Raw genomic sequence first — 24,100 nt, 5'->3', positions numbered from 1 at the left:
TTTGGGATGCGGGTGGGGCTCCTGTCCTATCCCTCTCCTCAGCAGGCAGAGGCACAACAACAGGAGCTGAGGCAGCTGCCCCCACAGCCTTCTCTGCAGTCCCTTCTGGGGAAAGGGACCTGGCTCTAGGGGAACTCTGAGAGGTGTGGAGCACAAACTCTGCTTCCCCTTCCTGCCCAGAATTTCTTGTGCTATCAAGCTGAGGTCCCCTACTTCAAGATTGAGCTCCTCTAAGACTGGGAGTGGGAGGCTCATACTGGGACCTGCAGTTGGGGTGGAGGAGACTGTGCTACTGGTGCTGCTTGTTGTCATGCTGCTGGTGCTGGGGTTTACAGTTGGTGTCAGAGCGGGTGCAGCTGCAGGCACTGCTGCGACCTCCTTGCTCCCAGTACCAGGAGAAGCCTCATGGCTGGTTGAAAAAAGGCTGTCTCTCAGCTTGGGCGACAGGGAACTGACACCTCTCCCTCTGCCCCCTCTTACTCCCCTCCTAGACTTGGCAGCACTGGCCTTTCCAGCACAATTCATGTTTTCCTGTGATGGAAAAGGTGCCTGACTGTGTGTGGTGTGTGTATGTAGGTATCTATATGTAATCTATCTGATCTATGCTGTGCTTTCCTGAATAGTGCCAGAGATTATTGTCAGGCAAAACACAGATTTCTTTTTCTTCAGATTCAAAAAAAAAAAAAAAAAATTTCAAAAGGAATGGATATAGGGGAAAAAAAGAAATGTAGGGATAACAATACTAGTATTGTATCCTATCCAATCCTTTGCAAGTAGATGACACTCCCTAGCTAGACAGTAGCAGCTAGGAAGCAGTCAGAGTCAGTGCCTTTCAGATGCTGCTCTCTGGCGAGAGACAGGCTGACAGTTTAAGTACTCACAGGCTTATATGTTGTTTTAAAACTTTTTAGGTCTGTGTCCCATCCCCCCCCCCCCCCCCCCCCCCCCCCCCCCCAGCTCTGGGATTGGAAGGGATATAAGGTACAGTTGGAAGAAACTGGCCAGCTATGCATGTCGGTCGCTTCCCCTCCCTTCCCCCTCCCTCTCCTTTCTCTTTACCTGCAAGCCCAGCTTCGAAACGCCAAAACGTCTTCGACTTGTTTTGACATGTCTCCCAATTAATTTCAGATTCGGAGTTTCGAGTGTTGAAATGCTCAACACCACCAAAACGAAACGGCGGTAAAAATTTTGCACAGCCCTACTGGCTAGACCAGGGGTTTTCAACCTTTTTTTAAGGAGTGTACCCCTTCTGGGTACACTTCTGGCAGTGTGTGTGTGTGGGGGGGGGGAGGGGGTGGCAGTGGCCAGATGGGGGGGTGGGGTGGGGGAGGTGGCTGGATGTGCCCTCCTTCCCTGTGTTTGACAACCCCTGGGCTAGACCAACATAGTGGATCTGGCAGCTGTGACAAGAAGCTCTGCGAGCTGGATCAGGTTCAGGGGCCATATGTTTTGACACCCCTGATGTAGGTAAACAACATGTAAATATGAAGAATAAACATTTACAAGGCACAAGTATTTTAAGTGCTTTTCTGGAAGGCAAATTTGTCCCTGCCTGTCCAAAAGTGTGGATAGTCCAATTCTGTTATTGTCTGTAAGCAGGTAAATTCCTGAGCTTGTGTGCATCACTTGCAGGGTCTGAGCCTAAAAAGATAACAGGAAGGTGATGAAAGTGTAGAAGGATGCTGCATGAAACATCTTTTATGTCAGTCCTTTCCTGCCACTAGTGCTTAAGATCCTTTCTTACACATTCCCAACTCGATTAATTTTGGCCTAGCATTTCTGTAATGACTTAGCCTTCCTTCTTTGCATTGTGTCCAGTCCTCACCCACCCATCTATCAGTTGTTTCATCTTCCACTTGCCCGTATCTCTTTCACTGTTGTGTTTATAAATAACTTTTGTGTGTGTCCCAAGAACATTATTAATGTGAAATACGAGAAATTTTCTTCAGACAAAATGGAACATTGTAGGCAAAACTCATTGCATGATTTTAAAGTCTAGGTTAAGTAACAATGGTTGTAGTGGCTGCAACTTTCAATTTTATTTTTATTTTCAATTTTAGTAAGAACAGCCTTACTAGCCATTATTGGGTTTATGCCAACAAAAGGAGAAGGAGCCATAGGATCCCTAGATTATACACCAGAGGAAAGAAGAGCACTTGCCAAGAAGTAAGCCTTATATTTTTTAAGATATGTAACAACTTGTGTATAAAAACAAAAACTGAAGGAGGGGAGCATTTCTTTCCTTTCTGTTCTGAATAATCACTTTATGGTTGTTAGTTAGTTGGAAGCAGTCAACCACATTACTTACTGTTACTACTGTTGTTTTGTTTTAGTGCCGATAGCATGCCCCTATCATTGCTATCTTTCTAGGCTTCATTCCCCAAATGTTTTATTCTGGAACATCAGTTTTCTTCAGTTTTCTTCAGTTTTGAGTTTATTGAAGAATTTCTTTCTGTACACTTGTGCTTGTATCTTAATAACCTGTCATAATATATCTAAGAGAAAATAGTATATATGGCATCTCCAACTTGTGTATTTGTTACTGAGGTTGCAGTGCTTTGTGCAACAGGCTTGCTTCTGAGAAAGTAGGCAGCAGAATGGAAGTTTTAAGTTTTCAGTGCTAGCAGCATCTGGTTTTGGGTGTCTAATCCCACAATTAAAGAAGTGAATGAATAGCTTTTCACCACTTCACCATGAATATCAAGGCAAGGTCCTTCGTAGTTTCTTAACTAAACTTCTTTCAAATTCGGGTCCCAGTGAGGGAAAACTTTATTCCCATGGTGGCCAAACCGCTGGTTATGAGCCACATGTGGCATGCCGGCACAGTACTTGCGGATCTCTGGAAATTGGCCAAAGCCCTGCCAGTTCTCTCCTAGGCAACTCTGGGGGATAGCGCAGCCTGGCATCTCCCGCTACTCCAGCTTTCCCTGTGGGGAGCATGCCCTGAGCCCGCCCTCCTTCTTTCCCTCTGGGACTGCTGGCTCAGGCACAGGGGCAGGGACTGCAGCCATACCACTCTACCCCGAGACATGCTCCCCACAGGGAAAGCTGGAGTGGCTTGGCGTTGTGTGTGGGTGGGGGTGGTCACCTCCACTCTAGGTTGCTCAGCATCCCCTTGTCCCCTCTGCTCTCTGGCTTTTGACCTTTGGTGGAGGATCAGATGTGGCTCCCAGGGTGAGTAACTCTGGCCACCCCTGCTCAGTTACCATACTACTGAAAGGTGAAATGGTTCTGTGGGACTTCTGGATTTTATATATCATAATTGGGCTTAAATAAGAAATAGGGTACTTGCAAGCAGGTAGCAAAAGAAATCTGTTAGTGTTGCACATTCTCTTCAAGCAGGAATTTTCTTCTGAGAGTAATAAGACTCAAGTTCTTCCATGTTTTGCCATCCAGGAGGACTTTGAGTTAGGCATGTCAAGCCAAAAGGCCTAATTTGTCAGGAGTTGAAGAGGTTATTTGAATCTCTGTTTCTAGAAGAGGTGAAGAAGAATAAAGCCTATTTTTTGTGGCATTATGGAGTATGTTTCAGCTAGTGTTCCAGAAAGTTACGGTGAAATGTATGCTGTCTGGATTGGCACCATTGGGTGCGCTCCAGGAAATTTTCTTTTATAGATTCATAGATATTAGGGTTGGAAGGGACCTCAGTAGGTCATTGAGTCCGACCCTCTGCCCTAGACAGAAAAGAGCGCTGGGGTCAGATGACCTCAGCTAGGTGCTTGTCCAGTCTCCTCTTGAAGACCCCCGAAGTAGGGGAGAGCACCACCTCCCTTGGAAGCCCATTCCAGTTTCTAGCAACCCTTTCTTCAGAAAGACTACATCTTACTGACAAAAAACAAAATGCCCCAATGTTGTGCTTAAGTGCCTAAAACTGGCTTATATGAAATGGTTGGTATGTTACCTTTTTGCAGCTTTTTGGATAGACCAACAAGATACACAGATTAGTATTTATGACTAGAAATTAACGTAATAAAATTTAAAAAAGAAAATAGTTTCATCTTTTAACTGCTTCATCCTCTTGGTTACAGTTTGTGTGTTGCCATATTTAAAGCATCAGAAAGAGGTGGTATAAGAGTTGATTTCAGTAGAGCAAGTTTTGAAATAAGACTGTATTATCCAAGGTATCACTGAACAGCTTACTTGAAAACAAAAGGCCATGGTTTAGAGGTTTATTTCCTTAAAAGTTCTGTCATACATAGGGGCCATAGCAGATGGCATTCACTAATAGGGCTGTGTGAAATTTCACTGACCATTTCTTTTTGGCACTGTTTCGACTAATTTTTGAGGTTGAAACAGCAAAATCGAAATGAAACAAAGGGTGTCAAAACAGCCTCGAAATACAGCGAGGCTAGTCTGGGCTGGGCTGACTCCCCGTTCTTGGCTGATCTAGCGAAACATCAAAACGGAGTCGAAGCAGCCTTACTGTTTCAACGAAGCAAAATGGAACAGCTATTTCAAATCAAAATCAAATTCAATACAAAACATGGTTTGATTGAAACCTTGAAACTCAAGGCAAAATGGAGTGGTGCTGTTTCACACAGCTGTATTCTCTAATAGCTCTGAGAGCCCCTTTTGGGAGCGGAAGGTAATGAAAGAGTGAGGTGGATCAATTCATAAGTGTTTCAGTATGAAGGTAGAGTAGAAAACTCTTCTTTGGTTCCAAGAAGTCGCATCATTAAATGCGAAATTATTGAGCATGGAAAATTCTAAAGTATGGACTGCCAGGTGGGGCACAGCGTTAAGAAAATGTCAATTGAAGACTAATTTTACTTATCACCAGGTCACAGGATTTCTGCTGTGAGGCATGTGGTGTGTCCATGAAGGAAGCCCTGCTACCATTAACATCAGAAAGCTCTTCAAGCCAAGCTGACAAAGAGGCTAAGGAACTTGCCAGACAAATTAGCTTCAAGGTAGAATAGCTATTGGTATTTTTGTTATTGCTTTAATTTTAGTGTGACATGAGCCTGCTTTGCATGTTTTTGTTTCCTCATAGCAACATGTTTTCATGTAGCAATACATTGTCTTGTACTTCTCTAAAGATCTATTTGTAGAAGAGGGTGCAACTACCATAGATAGTGCTAGGGGTGCACCGATAGACATTTTGGGACCTGATACTAATAGCCGACTTTAAGGAGGCATATTTGCCAATACCAGTCTGATTTCTGATACAGCTGCATCCAGCTGGTAAATCTGTTGTAGTGGAAGGGGAGGGGCATAGAGGAGGGGGTGCAGATCAACACCCCCTGCGGTGAAGGAGGGAGTAGGTGGGTGGGGCATGGGACGAAACCATGGCTTGTGTGGGGGGGAGGTGGCTCCTGCTGGTATGCACACCCCAGGAGGACAAGGGTGGGGGGGGACTGTGCCCCCAGATCTGTGTGGGGTCGGACAAGTAGCCTGCAGCTGTGGGCTGGAGCTGGGGTTCCTCTTGGCAGGGGCTGGTCTTGGGGTTGGGTGGTGGGAGGGGGTACAGGGGGGGCTGCAGCCACCCCAAATTTCATCATAGCCCCCCCTCCCAGCACTGCTGATGCCTGCCTGGTGCAGCCCCAGCTCTTCCTGGTGTGTGGGTAGAGGTGGGGGTTGAGCCAGGGGTGTGCCAGGTGGGCAGCAGTGTCACTGGGAGCGGGGCTTGGGGGGGCTATGACAAAATTTGTGGTGGCTGCAGCCTCCGCCCCCCATAGCCCCCTCCCAACGCTGCTGCCACCTGCCCTGAACCCAGCCCCTGCTGAGAAGACCCTGGCGCAGTCCTGGCTGCAGCCTGCCTGCCCCGCCCTGCACAGATCCAGGGGGTGCACCGCTTCCACCTCCTCCCCCCTAGTGCCCTCCAGATGAGCCACGGCTCCATCCTGCGCCCCATCCGACCACAGCTGGGCAGCCCCTGTCCCTGCCCTACTCCCTCCCTCACCGTGGGGAGCATTGATCTGCACCCCCCACACCCCTTCCCTCCCCCACCTCCCCTTCCTCCACAACGAACTTACCAGCTGCACGCAGCTCTCCACACTGCCGGGCTGTGTTCCTGTTTGGCCGATAAATGCCCATGCATGCATGCAACCTGTGTGCTACACTGTGGCTGTGCGCATGCGCAGGCATTTATCAGCCGAATTATTGGCCTCACTGGGTCGATTTCCAATACAGCCAGTTTTCTTTATATCAGTGCCAATGCGATATTGGACCAATGTATCAGCGCACCTCTAGATAGTGTACTTTGTCTCTGGGGAAAATGGAAACTAATGTGCTGTGCAGTTCAAGCACTGGCTTTCATTCAGTTACACTGATGGCTGGAGTAACTACTATAGTAAAGTTTGCATAACTGTATTCATTCCAATCCCTGTTTTCTGTCTAGATTAGTGTCTGCCCAAAAATGTGTGTTTAAAGCAAGTTTGGGCAATGCTTTTCTTTCTTTCTTTCAAATGTACTAAACTAACCTGTGTTTGTGGTAGGTCTTCATCAGTATCTTATCCCTTTAGTTGATGACACGCAAATTCGTGAAGCGTTCTTTCTTTCTTTCTTTCTTTCTTTCTTTCTTTCTTTCTTTCTTTCTTTCTTTCTTTCTTTCTTTCTTTCTTTCTTTCTTTCTTTCTTTCTTTCTTTCTTTCTTTCTTTCTTTCTTTCTTTCTTTCTTTCTTTCTTTCTTTCTTTCGAAGAGAGTTAAGCATATACTTTTTTCCGTCACAAAATATTGCAAGCTTGTTCTGAACAGCTTGAGGAGACTGTAAACGGGAAGATTAACATCTGGCATGGAAACTGCTCTTCCCGAGAAGTGAGAGAGAAAAAATATGGGAGCCTAAATTTAATAGAAAGCCTGTATGTGTGTAATGCATCAATAAATCTATACAAGGGCAATTAGTGCTCATCTAACCTGTCAAAATCAGTAAGACCCGGTAAGGAATATGATGTTTAAAAAAGTTAGTGTTTATTTGCAATAACATCTTCAGGATTCCTCTCCCTTCCACTCTTTATCTCCCTTTATGGATGTTAACACCCAACATAATGCAAAAAACAGTATAAAGAAAAATTAGACCCATCTTTAAAATTTTAGGCTTTGTTCATCAGTGGGCTTTCCCCTTGTATAAATTTGAGAGTTACAACTCATCAACAAGTTTTGAAAAATACATAGTTTAAACACAATTTGCACGACTCTTTATAGTCAAAGCCACCTGCTGCAGATGTTAAAACAGATGCTCTAAAATAGTATTGTTTGGGGTTTTGTTTTTTTTTTTTTAAATCTATTTTGATCACTCATTTGAAATGTACATTCGTATTTCTTTAGGCAGAAGTCAGTTCATCCAAAAAGTCTATTGCTGAATCTTCAAACACATCAGGTTTGAACCACTCTTCCACACTACCTGAACCTACACAGGACAATATAGATAGAGCATTCCAGGATCTCACCACCAGTGCTATGGTATGGTTTGTGTTCAGTAATTATTGTTAGATGTGAGTGCGTGTGTAAGTGGAAACCACAGTCTGAAAATGAAGCCTCTATTTATTTATTTTTTTTAGACGTACCTAGGTGTAGTACTTTAGCTGACAAGAGACTTTGAGATTATGTAATTTTATATAGCTATGTATTCCACAGAGGTGCACAAATAAATGAATTTTGGTTAGTAAATTCTTAAAATTTGACCAAAGAATAGTCAGCAAAAGAGATATTAGGAAAAAGTTCTAGGTAGTTGCATGCTGCAATCTTTAAAACAAAAATACTTAGTCCTAAATAATTTTACTTATTTTACTAAAAATTAGTAGTTATTTATCACTGACACTGACATTCTTCTCTAGTTCTTCTATCTTCCCCCTGAGTCCATTAACCTCTTTCCAACTTTTACCTCCCTGTGTTTATACTCCATCTCTTTTCCTTGGTGTTAACATGCCTGCTTCCAGTCACTATCCTTTCTCCTTCTTTGTAATGTCCAATATAACTTACCTAGATTAGAACTCAAGTTGTGATATTTAGAATCTGCTGGTGGGGAGACCTGAACTTGGCAACTGGGAATCTTGAAAATTTGTTATGTACTGTTTGTTAGCTAACCTTGAATTCTAGTCTCTACAAGGCAATTTTAAAAAGCTTTCCACAATAGCTGTGTGATTTGCTGATGCTGCTTGTGCTTATTCTGATTTGTCTCGAATGACTCTGTTCTAGTCTTCTGTAGCATATAAGCTTTAATGCCTATAGTCCATCCTCTTCAGCCTTTTGCTGCCTTCAAAAGGCTGTTGTCACTTTCTCCTCAATACCCACTTTTTCTCAGCTTCTGTGACACTTATAGGTCTTCCACCCTACTAGCTTGGCAGCTTCCCCTGTTCCTCTCTTCCAGTCCCTCTGGGCTCTATTCTTGGGTTGCCTCTTTTACTTATTGGCCTTAACCTTGGGCAACTTGGTCCAGGTGTGTATGGTTTTTAATGATCAGTTCTATACTGATAATTGCCAAATGATGCTCTGTAGCTTAGATGTCTCTTCTCCTTTTTCTGTTGTGTATCCCTGCCTGTCTCAGTGATATCTTAGATTGCATAAATGTTTTGGGGCAGGGAATGTTTCCTGCAGCTTTGTGTAAAACAAACAAACAAAAAAACTACCTACATGAGCAAAGTCTTTGACATAATCTCAAAAACAACAAGGCCAAAATAGAATTAAAAAAAAATGCTCCTCACTTCCCTCTACAAATTCATTTTAATTTATGGACATTAGGGCTGGAAGGGACTTTGTAAGATCATTGGGTCCAGCCCCCTGCCCAAAGGGCAGGAATTTCTTTGTAGAAGACACCAACATCGTTTCCCCACCTGTAACTGGGGCCCAGAACCTAGAGATCTTCAACCCTGCCCTTTTCCCCCCACCCTCTATCTACAGGGTGTGGGAAACCCCCTTGTATTTTCATAATGTTTATAGAAATCGACTCTGCCATTGACCATCCCAATAACCCACGCTCTTGCTCAAGTGCTATTTCTTCCTGACTCATAGATACGGAGCTCACAATCAAAAATACATGCCTATCATTTAATTCAAAATATAGTCATCAGTGCCTTTTTTGTACTTGTCAATTCAGCAATTGCTTGCAAGACTCCAAATACAATAGAACCAATATGATTCTTGATGTGCGGGAAAGGGATGAGTTGCATGAGGCTTCTACACTATGTCTGTACCACTTGGGTTTCCTTATTCTGAGCTCTGGGCTTAATGAATCCGTGACTCTACAGATCCGTCAATCCACTATCTGAACACAGGCACACACATGCCAATGCCAGAGAGATTGCTGCGTCCCTCAGGCAAGAGTAGTCACTGTGGAGCACAATCTGGTAAGAGAGATTCTGCTTCCCAAGAAATAACTTGTTTATTCTGGTTGGATATTGAGGAAAAGATTTGGGTCTTAGTTGTCTTTTTAATGTAAAGGTACCACAGGATGCCCCTTACAAATTTTTTTCATAGTGTAACTGAAATTAATGTCTCTCTCTTAACTGGAAATTTAAGGGAGGAAGGGCCAAGATTTGATATAGATGAAGCAAGGTAAGGGAATACCATGAAACAAAAAGCAAAGTGTGCCAAATATCTTAGAAGCCATTTTTAAAAATAATAGACATGAGTGGTTTGGCCAGATCTGACTGGCAATCTGAGCAATTTAGGAGTTGTATGCTCCGACTCCCGTTCCCATGCCTTTAAACATAAAACCTTCCGTTCACTCCTTTTCCATTCCATCTTCACTAACATGCTATACATTTTCTTTCAGAATTGCAACAATCATTCATTCCAGTAATTTGTTTAAAGGGTTATGGCCAGGCCCCGGCAGGATGCTATGATTAGGGAGGGGTTTAAACCCCCAACCTGGCCTGAACAGTCCCTAGCCGGGGTGTGCCTGGAGGGGGAAGAAGAAGCAGCCCTTGCTAGGCTTCCCTCAGCCCCCTGTTTGCTGCTCAAGGGGCGGGAAGTGTTGCTAGACCCCTGGCTAGCGCTCTGAGGCAAAGGGTGGGGAGCCCCTACTTGTGTGGACTGCATGGATCTGTTGATGATACTGAGCTTTTCAGCCTTCCTCTCCCTGCTTCTTAATATCATCTGCTGCAAACTGACAGGCACTGCATTCACTGCAAACCAGGTCATTTCTCACACCTCTCTCTGCCCCTTGTTGAACACTGAGAGCAAGCCAGCTTACTAGAACACAAAGCTTATCAGCCCATCAAGAAAACAAAGCCTCTCATTAGTTCAAGCTCTTCTTAAACAGCTTTTTGCAAAGCATTTTTAAGGAAGAACGGAGAGACAGTTACCTGCTGACCTGTTGATTATCTCCAAAAAGCCCTAAGCGAACACTATTCTATCTGCCTTTGTTGGAGAGGGAGAGGCAAGCATTAGCTAGAATGGGGGTGGTGTGATTGACTAGATGCTGGCTGGCATCTCTGCCTGGGGGAGGGAGGAAGGGGGGGATCCCGGCTTGAGCAGCGAGGGGTGGGTGGGGCAGGGGGGAAGCTAGGCAGATGCTGCAGTCACCACCTCCTTCTCAGCTAGCTGGAGCTCTGGCTAGGGTGGAGAGGGGCTGAGCCAGCCTTGCTTTCTAGAGCAGACAGCCCAGCCCAGGGCTGTAAAGCATGCTGGGGGACTCTGATTTAACTTAAACCAGGAAGGGGTGTGGGACAAGTTCCATAAACTGGTTTGACCCAAATCAGTTGAGTCAGATACTACATTCAACTAGGTTTATCTTAAACTAGTTTTGGCCATTTTGAAACTAGTTTATATGCACTGAACTTATGTTCTGCTACAGATTTAAACCAGTTTCTGATCACTTAAACTGGTTTATGTATATCTTCTGTCCCTAGCCTTAGAGAGAAATAAAAATGTCATACCTGAATTCCACTCTTGTCCTTTTGCATATTGTACCAGTCTCTTACCACCGCAGAGCTCTTGTGCAGAGTCAGACATTTTTCTTAGATTTGTAGCTTTTGCATTATCTAACCAACAGGTATATCTTTCTGTTTTTATGACTTCTGCAATAAATTTGACTAAAGAAATGAAAATATTCATTCTTAATATTTTTAAAATTATGCAGTTTATAATGCCACAAGGTATAATGCTTATATAACCCATCCATTTTGGAAGTGGATTGAGGCCTGGTGTTGGACTGGGCAACTGCCCCTGACTGCTGCAAATGCAGTCTATATTCACTGATAAATTGTAGACAAATCCCAGATAAGCTGTTTGTTTTTTTCAGCCATGCTGGTGCTTCAGATTGATGCTTTTATTTTTTTAACCAGACCATCTGTTGCATCTTGTAGGGCACTTTCAAGCTATGTGGAAATGGAGACATGCTAATAGCATGCTTTTTTTTACAAAAAGGAGTTTTGGCAGGTTGATTAGGTTTATAATGAACCATTTGGTTTGATTGTTTTCATCACAGATAATAGCTCCTAAGAGTATTGAGTTAAAACCGATACCCAGAACTCATAGAAATAATCATCACAGTGTTAGTGTTTTTCATTGGAAAAGAAAACAAATTAAAGATTACTTCAGTAATTCCCATTTTTAGTGTCACTTTTATTCAACAGATTAGTGGTTATACGACAATCCATAGTTGAGTTTTCGGAGCAGTCAAAACGCATAGTGATAAAGCTTTCCACTTATGTAAACATTTCCATTTTTGTGCATGCTGGACTGCTAACTGTGAAAAGTAGATTAATATTTTAAGGGATCAGATTGTCCATCTCTTTGCTGGTATTACTTCATTGAACATATGCTTGAAAACCTGCCCATATTTCTGAGCCACTGTCTTTTGGGGAATACGAATCGGTGGCTAGAAGCTAAGCAGAAGGAGAATGAGTTGTGAAAGTCTGCATTTCAGGACTTGATCTTGCTATACTCACTTAAGGAAAAAAAATCATGTTAAAGCTAATAGAAATATACCCCTGTCAGTGATGGGAAGATGGGGAGCACCTGGAGCCCTGGTCTAATGGATGTATGAGTAACCTCATGAAACTTGGCTCCTGCTCAGTTGGTCTATATACAGAGGTGAAGTTTTTCACAAGTTGAAGAGTTTGCGGGATCAGGGTCTTAATTTTTAGGGACTTAATTTTGCCCTCTCTTTTCAAGGATCATTACTGTACATATGTAGGGGTGATAGGAGGGTTCCCCCTTGTTGGCTAAAGCAGTCATAATTTAAGTTAAGGGTGGCTGACCTGCAGCACATTGGCAGTCTCTGTGTGGCATGCAGCAGATCAGGGAGGGGATAGGCAGCACAGTGGCAGGGCAGGAAAGCATAGTCAGGGAGTACCAGTCTGGGAGTACAGGTCTGGGAACAGGGCAGGAGAAGGGGATCAGAGTGCCACTCAAGGAGGGTGCAGGGCAGATCTGTGGCATGCCTACCAAAAAGGTTGCCCCCCAGTGATTTAAGCCATGATTTTGTACAGGTTTTCTTTTTTTTCCAAGTTGACACTTACCATGCCAGTTCGTGCAGCAGTTTGAGGATGAAAAGAACAAATCTGACCTGATACCAAGTCTTTATAATGTTTGTGCAGTTCATCTAGGCATGGCAGGTTTAGTGGGCCTTTTTCTAGGTCCTCGGTTTCTACTATTTGGCACAGGGTAGGGAGCTGAATTCTTGGTTCTGGAGTGTTGTTTGGGGAATCCCATCTGTGGGCTGTTTGTTTATTGTAAGCTGTTCTGGACCTTTGGATAGGGTAGGATAGAAATCTAAAATAAATAAATAATCCTGGAGCTGATAGGTGTGGAATAATCTTTCATAATGGTTAGAGCTCAGTGCATTATCAGCTAATCCATATTTATATCACTCCAGATGTCTCCTGAGGACTGCAGGCAAAAAAAGTGTAATAATCACATTCCCAGCAAGTCAACATTGTGACTTGATAGGAGGGCATAATAATTCAATATCCAAAGTCCTGTCACCAACTCTTCCGCACCCCAGCCTCCTACCTGCAGATTGGATGTCTCAAAAGTGGCAGATGTTGCTGATCCCATCCTGAAAGAATGCACGTTAAATTTTGGTTGATTATTCCCCATGCTGTATTTCTCAGTATTACAGTAAAAAGGTATCTAGTCAGGTTGCTCCTATACCAGTGTATCCTTAAAGGCCTCTCTGCTCTGTGTAAGATGAAAAATGTTTCTTACATGTTGGGAAATCATACTGGTTTACCTGGGCAGTTTCTCTAGTTTTCTTGTGTGCTATCACATGTGTACAAACACCTGCCTTAATGAGTTTTGATACTTCCTTAACCTTCACCTCTACTACTTCCAAGAAGTTTTTGGAACTTGATACCCCAGAAGAGACTTTACTAACCCTAAAAGCCACAACAAATGCTGCCTTAAAGTTCTGCCCTGCAAAGACATACCTGGACTGGAGGGGGGAAGGGAGGGGCTAGGAAAGAGCCAACCCATAGGAGGCCTTAATATATGTAAATATAATGCAGCTGGCCTTAAATCTTGAATATTCTTGGTGCCTAGACTTAGAGGGCATTTGTAAACATGTTTGCGTTGCAGCGTTGGGCCCTTTTAAGTGCCCAGCGCTGCAGTGCATACAGTTGGGTAAGTGGTGAAATGTGTATCAGTGCTCAGAAGATGGCAGCAGTGCGCTTTTGAACTAAAACACCTCAAAGGTGGTTTAGTTCAAAAGTGCACTGGCACCATTTTCTGCACATTGACGCACTTATAACTGCATGCAGTGTAATGCAGTGCGTGTCAGCTCATGTGCGGAGCAGACTTTATTAATCGAGTCTGCTCCCACCTGCCGGATCTCTGGTGTGTCGTGGGACAAAATGGTATGTGTGTAAATGCCCAAAGTCCGAAGCCTCATCTTCAGAAAGTATGAGAGTGTATTTTACTTGTAAACAGTGTTAGCTCTTTGAATCTGTCTCCTGGAATGGATATATGTAATGTCAGCCATAGTTACCATATTTACTTCAATATAAGATGACTACCCAATAATTAGATTCTATGCCTGGAAAACCTGTAAATTTGTTATAATTTTCCAGGCATAGAATCTAATTTATTGGTGGCTTACCTTGAATTTGTACCTTTCCCACTGCTATACTGGGGAAAATGAATCTGGGGCTGGGGGAAGGGAGTCAGGTGGCCTCCTTACTCACTGCTGCCCCAAGTTCTTCTCCCCTGTTGTCCCTCCCCCTCACTCTTATGGTCAAACCCTGCTCTCCCTGAGCACATGGAAGTGAGGGGCAAATTTGAAAACAATAACTTTGAAATAAACATGCCTATAGTAATTTGCATATAAGCAAATTACAATGGGTACCATCGACTCAGTTCATTTTACCTCCTTTTTTGAAACTGCTGCAAATTTTAGCACAGGTACTCCACAAACGCACTTTTAATCACACTTTTGTACCTAGTTACGTACAGTGCAAACTTTGAACCTCTCCTTGGACCGAGACCTTGTAGTGGTGGAGAGGCTTGTGTGTCCCAATGATCCTCAGACCTATATCGCCTGGAGTCTCACACTCCTGGCAGGGTCACCCATGGCGAACAGACCTGAGGGGAGGTTCCAGACAAACCACGGTCCAAACCCCCAGTCCTCAACGGGGGATCAGGTAGAAGAAGAAGTTAGGATCTCAGTGGTTGTTAAGACAGAAGAAGTTTGCAGCAAGATAGAAGTCATTTAGGGCAGTGGTTCTCAACCTTTTTCATTCTGGGACCCATTTGCCAAGATTGATGGCTTGTCTTGACCCACACCTCCCTGGCCCTGCTGGTGCATGACCCACAGTTTGCTGCCAGTGCCCCTCACCTCCAAGCCACAGCCCCGTGCTCCCCCAGCTGCCCCCGTCCCACTTGGGTTGGAGCACATGTAGTAAGTGCGGGCCCCTGCATGTATGGACACTGGCCCCATGCTGCCTGCCCAGGCACACAGCTCCCCGCTGCCAAGGACCCGCCCCTACCTCCTTCTCCCACTGAAGGGCCAGTTTCATTCTCCTTGCTACTCCCCCTACCGTGCTGCAGCCCCGCATCTGGCCATTGTCTCCTGTGTGCACGCATGCGCACACAGATGCACAGTCCCCTGGACTTCCATCCCCCACTCCCCATACACTTACCTGCATCCAGTGGCTAGGGCTGCTTCCATGACCCGGCCTTGCTGTATGCTGTTCATATGCATCGGCACATACAGGTGCATGTGTGCCTGCTGCCTCCAATTGTCCCAAGCAGCGCTTGTAGGCAGGAACGTTGCTATCTTGCAAGGGGAAATCTGTGCTTTCAGGGATTTTTTTGGGGAGTTCTTTGCAATCCTTTCAGATATTCTTACAACCCACTTTTGGTCATGACCCACAGGTTGAGAAATGCTGATCTAGGGTTCTCCCTTGCCACTGGGCTCAGATCTCTACCTCTGTCAAGATTGTGTGGTTGCTATTTTTATGCATCAGGTTCCTCATGTAATGTTAAACAAAGTCGCATGTAGGCTTCTACCACAGGAAACAACACGTTCTCCTGTACCACCTTCCAAAAGCTCTGTGGCGATGCCTGAGTGATGATAGAGACAGGACTAGTGAATCTAGCAGTCTCCAGCCATGAATCTGCTTACAGGCAGCAGTAGCCTGATGGTTGTGTTACACCTGGGTTGAGGCAGGAGTGAAATTTGGCAGCTGCTACCGTGACTGTGAGAAGTCCTGTTCAGGATGCCCTCTGATTTTTCCATGATTAAAAAAACCCCAAAATCAAATGTCAAAATTTATAGATATTTAGAATTTATTTTATTGTAGTGGTTGAGACACTGGTAGGCTTACAAATTGCTTTAAAGTTGTAAATATATCAATAAAACATTGTATAGGGCTGTTTTATTTTAATCATGGATTTTGGGGTATTTATCAGAGAATTTGTGACTTTATTTATTATTTTCCCAACAGAGAGAACCATGATCCCTGGTAATAGACTCCTTCCTCTGCCCTTTATGCACCCAGTACTCACTTTGATTGGTTCAAAGTTGCTGGGCTTTGTTGGGATCCTTGTATTTCTGTAAAAATACAAATACCTGTTATGTGGCTATGTAGATAAGCCTGATTTTATACTCTTTCAGATAGTGAATAATTTTCCAGGGGAGCATGATTTTCTGATGGAAAATTCTGTTGCTGGAAAATCAATTTTCCTCTTGACAACAAGAAAGAAGCAAAAGGTCAGAAATTCCATTTCATAACAGTTTATGATGCAGCACAGGAAGAAAATGTGGTTGTATTGCAGGTATCTGCAGCTCTTATCCAGCAGACTTGCTTAAGTAACTGTCCAAAGCTGACAGGCAAATTGTTGAATAAATGCAAATAATTACATTACTAGTTCTTTATTGGAATTCAGAGGCAGGCAAACAGTGGAAGCATGGCAGGTAAGGGTTGTGAGTGCCTGCACCTCAGCCAGTTATGATGCCAGCGACAGGCTGGGAGAGTTAGGTAGGAGGATGTCTGCTTGGAGTGCTTGGTGGGAGGAGCCCAGGGCTTGGAACAGGGAATCTTTTGGATTTTCATACACATAATATTCAGTTTAGGTCCTTCCCTGGGTTGGAGCAGAGGACATGTGTGAAGCATAAATATGGTTGACACTTCTCTCCGTTTCTGTACACTTTGAATAGTTGCAGTGGTTGAAGTACCAAGGCTGTGCTCAGACACGTGGCTATATCAGTTAGAAGTGTTTGCCATCCTGTGTCCTGACTCTTGGATTTCCTTTCTCTAAACAGATTTGAGTAATAAGTAGGGCTAGCAAAAATCATATTTGCAGACCTGTAGGAAAATCCCCTCATAAACACCTGGTTAGAATGAGGAAGAAATCCAAAGCAACAGGCTTCTCCCACACTTTTTCATTGACTTTTTTTTTTTAAACAATCAGTTATTAATATGATGCTTTGCATGCTTATCTGCTGTTTTTCAGTATTTAAATATCAAAAACAGAGACATGTTAATAGCCCACTACTACAGTTCTCCAAAGTAACCAGGCACATTGTAGAACTTGGTATTTACAAGAGATGCTGTGGTCCGTGAGCCAAACAATGGATTAATCCCCCATCAAGTTTATTTTTAGTTCTGCAACAATTTTCCTATGACATTTTTGGAAGTCACTTACACTTGTTTCTTATGTAGTCAACTTAGAAAAAGAGTTTGCTCAAACTTGCTAGGGAGCATTGTGGTGGGGGAAGGAAGAAGCAATTTATTCTGGTTCTGTGTTTTTCTTTCACTTTTTCAAAATAGCCCCTGATCAGTTTGGGAATTGAGAAATACTTTTATCCTGCGTAATGGCTTTAATTTCTGCCTTCTTTATTGACAAAGAATTGCATCCCTTTAAAAAAAAAAAAAAAAAAAAAAAAAGTCCTGCACCTGAAAATTGTCTGTAATTAATTTTAAATGCCTACTCATTATAGTTGGTGTCAGATGAATTTATTGAACAGACTGTGGGGCACCAAAACATCAAATACTGCAAAAAAAATTTTTGTAAGTGTTTTACATTTTAGGAATGCTGAATCATCTTTTTAAAAATCAAGTTTTACTGGTTGTCAGAGACATAACTTCACAGATTTGAAAGCTTGAGGTATCTTCAAGGTTGTAAAAAGATCAAATCAGATTGGGACTGTGGATGTAACCTTAAATGTGGACACATGATCACTTCCACCCCGTAAAACCTTCTTAAGTTAAGAAAGAAACTGGTCCTTCAGTGTCAAAATTAAAGATCATTATGGCTTCAACTGAAGAAAATTGTTAGCTGTTGCATATGGAAATAGCCTGATTCTTTTTGAACTACATCTAACCAGTAGAGGGCAACGGGTATCTGTATGCGGATACCCAGTGCTTTGTCCTTCTTTCTGCTGAATTAAGTGGCAAAAAACAAAGCAAAACAAAAAATGCACTTTGTTGGCATTAACAAGAGATGGAATTGGGCCAAACCAGTAATAATTTGGTTTCATTGTAACAGTTACAACTGGTTTTCTTTAAATACAGCAGACACCTGAATTCTCAAGGGGCATTAACCATGTGAAAAGTCTTGAGAGTTACTAGAGCTATTTTTGAGGTATAGCGACCCAAGCAAACATTACACAACATTTCAGATCAAGGTAACTTTAAATAATAGATAACAATTGTTTGATACTTTTTTTCAGTTTTGGAGAAATATTCTCTCACCTGAAAATTGCTTTTTTAACTCTGACAAAAGTAGATCAGCGCCGAATCTTGAGATTCGGCCAAATCGAATTGGGGACAGTGATCCAAATCAATGAATCTATTCACCGTCTCTGATTCAGGCCGAATCCGAATCGAATAGGGTCCACTTCGCACACCGCTAGTAGCTGTCTTTGGATCTCCAAATTGTCTGACAATAGGCTTTGTTTTTAAATATAGTAGCTTGCTAGTTTTACATACACTCTTGCATTTAAAAAACAACCCTAATATTCATCTTTTCCCCCCCCCACCCCTTTAGTCTGAAAATCAGAACAACTCTGCAACACCCAATCAAGAGCATGCCCAACCTGTATCCAGTAATACCTCCATGAGCCCTCGCCAGCGCCGGGGCGCCCACCAACAGAATCAAAGAAGGGCACCATCTTCAACTGACTTTAATCGGGTCCAGCAACCAAGAGTTAACACAAGCCACACTGGTTCAACTGTTTTGATCGTTCTTCTGACTTTAGCATTGGCAGCCCTTATATTCCGACGGATATATCTGGCCAATGAGCGTATATTTGAGTTATAAGGGTTTTTTTTTCTGTCTTAAGAGAAGTGACTTGAATGATTCATTAAACATTCTGTACTGGGCATGACATGAGAACTGTTTACAAAAGATTACTTTTCGTATTTACTCAAGTCCTGATGAATGTTAATATGCCTTTAGGGTACATTACTTTATAAGAAGGGCAAACCTTGACATTTGTATGAATACTAACAACTGTTAATGATCTGTGAACAACCCCTATACGCATGGAGAAAGAATTGGTTGAATATTAAGAGAATATGTAAGGCTAACATTTACTGGCTAAAGGAGACAGTTAAAAATGAGACTTTGTTTTTTTGGGTTTTTTTTGGTGAAAAATAAATACAGATAGTCACCATATCTAAGCTAGCATAAATTTACCTTGGAGAAGGGCTTTTAAGATGAAACATGGTCTGTTTGCTTTGAGTGAACTCTTAATTGAGTAGGGGGATGTTTTGTAACCACTTTTATTTATCAAAAAGCAGTTTTTTGGGGGGAGGAGGGATAGGAAAAGTGTGAAATTGTACTTTCTGTGGCAAAAAGGGGCCAGAAGAGTGTTTCCTTTATTTTTTGTTTTTAATTTCTTTGGAAGTTAGATTGGATAATCTTATACAAGATTTGAATGTCTTCTCATATTTTCAACTGTATATCTTGCTTTTTTAAATTTGAAGATGTTATATATAACTATTATTATTGCAATAGTTATAAATATGTAATATAATTATTTACCCAGAGCTATTGTCTTTTAATTATTTCATAAATATACAGATTGCATTAAATTGTTTCATATGCAGTTTTATTTACTGAAAAGAATTTAAAATTTTTCATGCTGAAACTTTGCAATACTTGGGCAAGCTTGAGAAGTATTCATGAGTTCCTTGAGTATGTGTTTATTGCAAACCAAACCTCATTGACTGGCACATCATTTATTTTCTTTTATCTTGATGCAGAACTGCAAGAGGAAGCTTTAAAAATCAGCAACTTTAAGTATCTTTCTAATATAAAGATCAAAGCATTTATGATGCTTCATTTTCCGTGATGTTTTTACAAATAGAAGCAATGGGGTGATCACTTTGAGTGTACAGGTATAATTGATACGGTCTAAAACTTCATTTAAGACACAAAAGAGACTTGCAAATTTGCATATCTGCTAGTGCTCATTAAAGCCTGAATTTTACTCTGTTTCTCAGGAAAAATATAATCTGTGCTGTAATCAACTAATTTTTCAAAATATACTATATGCTGATGTACTTTGAAGTATTACAAATAAGTAAAACTTCCATTTTTGAAAATTAACAAACATGTATTTCATTATGTGATGTGATTTTAAAACTTGCAAAATTTGGAAAATGGGTCGCTTGATGGTTATTGTGACTTACTGCTGTCTTACTGTACATACATCAAAGCATTCTTGTTTTAATTAAACATTTAAAAGTATATAGAACATCCAGATCACTCAGCACTTGCTTATTTAAATCTTCTACTGCAGCCGTTGGTAGGCTGGCGTGATAGCGTTTGGGTCAGAGCCAAGAGGGCAGGTGCTAGGACCTTGTTGCTGCCACTCGTGCCACCACTACCTTTCCCCATGGTGGCACAGGGAAGAGCATGCACCACTACCACTTTTCTCCAGAGGAGCTTGGCGAGGGTGTCCACAGCCATTACAATTTGCTGTGGCAGTAGGGGAAAATGACTGCTGCCAAATGCTACCAAAGCGCATAGGTTGGTGACTCCTATACTACAGTTTTCAAGTCTAGAAGGAGGTCATACTCTGGTCCCCTATTGCAGGGGTTTACAGCTCATCAGGTCTGGTGGGCCAGATAAATGAGCTGATGGTTGGGACCACAGACTGGCTGAGAAAACACCACGTGCGAAGTGCATCCCAGACTGGGTGGAGCAGGCGGCACGATTGGCACGTGTGCCAGAGCAGGTACCATGTATCGACTCCAATCCCCATGAGCAGCTGAGGCCCAGATAAAAGAGCTCTGTGGCCCAGATCTGGGCTACAGGTTGGATCTTTGATGCCCCTGCCCCTTAGTAAAACAAGTAAAAGTATGTTTCTTTTAAAAAACTGTTATCTTTTATTAGCCCAACAAGATTTTTCCAAAAAAAGAAATTCTAATTGCAAGCTTTTGGGCACAAACACCCTTCATCAGGCATTGGAGAAAAAATTGTAAAATTTCTCCTAGGTAGAAATGAAAGTTCACATTTCATAGGATTTCACAGAGGGGTCAATAGATGGAAAACTCTGGGCAGGCAGTTCTTAGGTGGTAAGGAGTTTTTGGCAGGCTAAGAATTGCCTGCCCAGGGGAGTTTTCCATCTATTGACTCCTCTGTTAAATCCTATGAAATATGAACTTTCATTTCTACCTAGGAGAAACTTTACAATCTTTTCTTCAATGCCTGATGAAGGGTGTTAGTGCCCGAAAGCTTTTTATTAAAGATTTTATTTATTTATTTATTTTGGCAAAGATTCTGTTGGGCTAATAAAAGATATCACTTCTACCACGAGCCCTGATTTTGGGAGGTTGTTTTTTTCTCAATACAGCTACAACCTGAATACTTGATCAGAATGTGTTGGCTTTTTTTGTTTGTTTTTTGACAACATGGGGTCTATAGATTTTAAAGAAAGCAGGTTGGGTTTTTTTTGTCCTGGTTGGTAACATTGTTTGAATGCACCTGCTGCAAACCTGGTCAAAGAGAGGAGGGCTATGAGGAAGAAAGGTTCCCAAGGACAGTTTTGCAGATTGTTTCCTTGGGAGATGTGCACTGTGCATAATAGTCCAGTATGTTGCCGGGGAGACCAGAGGTGCTAACCAAACCTTACTCCAACCCTTGTGTGGCAGAACATCCTTGCTGCTGCTGAACAAACCCCCAGCACAAAGGTAAGGGCAAGGTTTTATTTACAGTTAGTAAATAATGAACCTCAAACAGGCATCTGAAACCACCTCATTATTATATTTAAAAAGTTGTAACTTTTTTCATATTTGTTTCAAAATATTTTAACAGGTGAAGGGTCCAATCCTGCAAACACCTACTTGCACAAGTAATGGCTCGTTGTTGTTGTTGTCTAGTTTTATATCTTGCTCTATCCAGAAAAGTTCAGTGGCTTACAATAAATGACAAACAATAATGGTGGATTCCCCAAATCATAACCCAAAACTAGCAAATGTCACCCCACATCACCTACCTTCACTTCTCTGCCTGTCACACTTGGGAGCCAACCCTCTGACAAATCCCAGCCCCCATTTCCATATAGGTGTAAAAAAACCTCCCTTCCCACACTGTGCCTGCTCATTCCCTTTTCCCTGCCTCACATCCCTTCCTCCAGTGTCAGGTGTGACTATGATTTAATCACAGGGTCACAGATTTTGGCATAAGTGCTTTTATTTTTTTGAACCTTTGAGGATTACTATAAATACCCTAACTTCAAATCATGGTTCACTTGCTTTTATTCTTAAAATAAAGTATAAGAGAAATACTGATTTTTTTTTATTTATTTATTTATTTATTTATTTTCCCAGAAGGAAGAGTCATTTTAATACTGTTAACGTACAAAGCAAAAGTTCTCATCTAGAAAAATTCTGGGCTGCTTAAAACACTTTTAATATCATGAAAGCCAACAGCTTTGTACTAACTGCTCCACCCAGCTGAGTAACTGGTAATTGATCTAGAAAAAACCCACAAAATCTATAAAACTATGCCAAAATATGTGCATCAGTGCAAAATATGTTTATCCTATCCTAATAAACGCACAGTATCTAGGCAGCTCCTTGTTTGAAAAAGGCATGCTATAATAAACATCCCTGGGATCCTTAATGAAGAGAAGCAACAAAAACAGCCTGGCAGAAGGGTGGCGCGGTTCTGAGATTAGTGGCTTGAGCAAAAAACTGGCATGTGGAATTGCAGTCTTTTTATATAATGGGTTTTGACAACTATTTCCTTTAGGACCCAGTGGGAATGTCATTTGACAGGGCAAACTTCATGAGTAATGGCCAATCACGAAGCAGCAAGGAAGGAATTGCTTAGAGTAAGAAGCCCTGGAAAGCCTGTCTAAAACATTAAATGAGTAAAGCAGTGTTTCTAACAACGATTGCTCTGACAAGCACAGGACCCTGGAATTATAGCTGATTCAATGTTTAAACCCGAGTGGACTTGTACTGCAGGAGGTTATTGGAGTGCAGAGTGTCTCCTCACGCTTTCCCATAAAATGCCTTATTTTGGAAAACTCATTTTATTCATCTTTTGCTTGGTCCTTCTTGTGGAGAGCAGAAAACACCGGAGGCGACGATGGGCAGGTCAGCTGGAGTCTCAAAGAGTAAGGTAAGGAGCCTTAAAAATCTGAGACTTTTTTTTTTTTTTTCCCTTATTTCAGATGCTCTAGTGTAGTGGTTCTCAACCTTTTTTTGTACTGGGACCCATTTGTAAATATTGATAGCCAGTCCTGACCCAGTGCCCCTCACTCCCAACCTGCTGCCCCAGCCCCTGGATGTGAGGAGCAGGGGGTGGGTGAATGGGACAGAGGGGGGCCCCAAGCAGCCCCTTGCCAGCTGGAACTTGGCCAGCCTGCAAGGGAAAAGCCACAGTTTCCCACATTTTTCTCCTTTTTAAAAGAGAATCCATTTTTAGAGTTTGTTCATGACCCTGTCATATATTCTTGCAACCCACTTTTGAGAAGCGCTGCTCTAGTGAACTAGGTACAGAGCACACGTACCAGAGCAGAAAACATGCCATCTGTGTGTGTGTGTGTGTGTGTGTGTGTGTGTGTTTAAAATACATCTATTGTAGCTGCATATGGAAAATGCTTTTATGATTTTCTCTAACACTAAGCTATCTCTGCTGCTCTTTTCAGCTTTAACTGTAATGATTCATGTTTCTAGTAGCTATCATGGATAACATACCCTATTGGTTGTTCCTTGTTGAATATAGTCTTAGACACGTGCACAAATACTGTAGATACAGAAAGAACTGAAGGAAGATACTGAACAGGATGAGCAAACTCACTTTTCAACATCTTCCCAGCAATAAAACATTCTAGTTCAAATGCTGGTGTTTAAATGTCTCTGCTATGCAAATTCACCTGAGAAATGCATATAATTTTCTGATAATTTACGTTTCTATTATCATGCATAGGACTTGATTGATGTTGTGTAGGTAAATTTTGGAAAATTATTTGGAAACTAAAATAACTTTATTATACTAATAAAGGCAAATGTGCACCAAAAAGCTAAAGGTCCAAGTCAAGCTTATTGTATTTAATAGTACTGAGATGTGGTGGTATATTAATATTAGAAAAAGTAATTATCCAAACTTGCCAAGTAGTCTGAAGTGCTCTATTCTTTTTTGGACAGAGTTATGTCATTCAGTAATAATTATATCTCTCAATTGTTTGTTAGGCTAAAAGCTGGAAACAAATTTGAGCCTATCCATCTTACTAGATGGAATCACTCTAAACTTTTA

General features: G+C 42.0%; 2 protein-coding genes across 3 annotated transcripts in view; both read left to right on the top strand.

Annotated features, from left to right (window-relative positions):
• The window catches only part of UBE2J1 (ubiquitin conjugating enzyme E2 J1), a 36,686-nt gene extending 16,599 nt beyond the window's left edge, over positions 1 to 20,087 (top strand). For both annotated transcript variants that reach the window (XM_006272853.4, XM_019496884.2), the window contains exons 5-8: positions 2,061 to 2,166; positions 4,781 to 4,910; positions 7,268 to 7,402; positions 18,374 to 20,087. In XM_006272853.4, the coding sequence (XP_006272915.1) occupies positions 2,061 to 2,166; positions 4,781 to 4,910; positions 7,268 to 7,402; positions 18,374 to 18,646 (644 nt within the window). In that variant the 3' untranslated portion in view covers positions 18,647 to 20,087. The remainder of the gene's footprint in view (positions 1 to 2,060; positions 2,167 to 4,780; positions 4,911 to 7,267; positions 7,403 to 18,373) is intronic.
• Positions 20,088 to 21,024: 937 nt separating this feature from the next.
• Positions 21,025 to 24,100, top strand: part of LOC102573564 (gamma-aminobutyric acid receptor subunit rho-2) — an 81,502-nt gene continuing 78,426 nt past the window's right edge. Inside the window, exon 1 of the mRNA XM_014600554.3 lies at positions 21,025 to 22,963. Within this exon, the coding sequence (XP_014456040.2) occupies positions 22,776 to 22,963 (188 nt within the window). The 5' untranslated portion in view covers positions 21,025 to 22,775. The remainder of the gene's footprint in view (positions 22,964 to 24,100) is intronic.

Source organism: Alligator mississippiensis, chromosome 1 (assembly GCF_030867095.1).
Source record: "Alligator mississippiensis isolate rAllMis1 chromosome 1, rAllMis1, whole genome shotgun sequence".
NCBI classification, from domain to species: Eukaryota; Metazoa; Chordata; order Crocodylia; family Alligatoridae; genus Alligator; species Alligator mississippiensis.
Note: the sequence above shows the minus strand (reverse complement) of the source record. Positions and strands in the feature narration are given on the sequence as shown.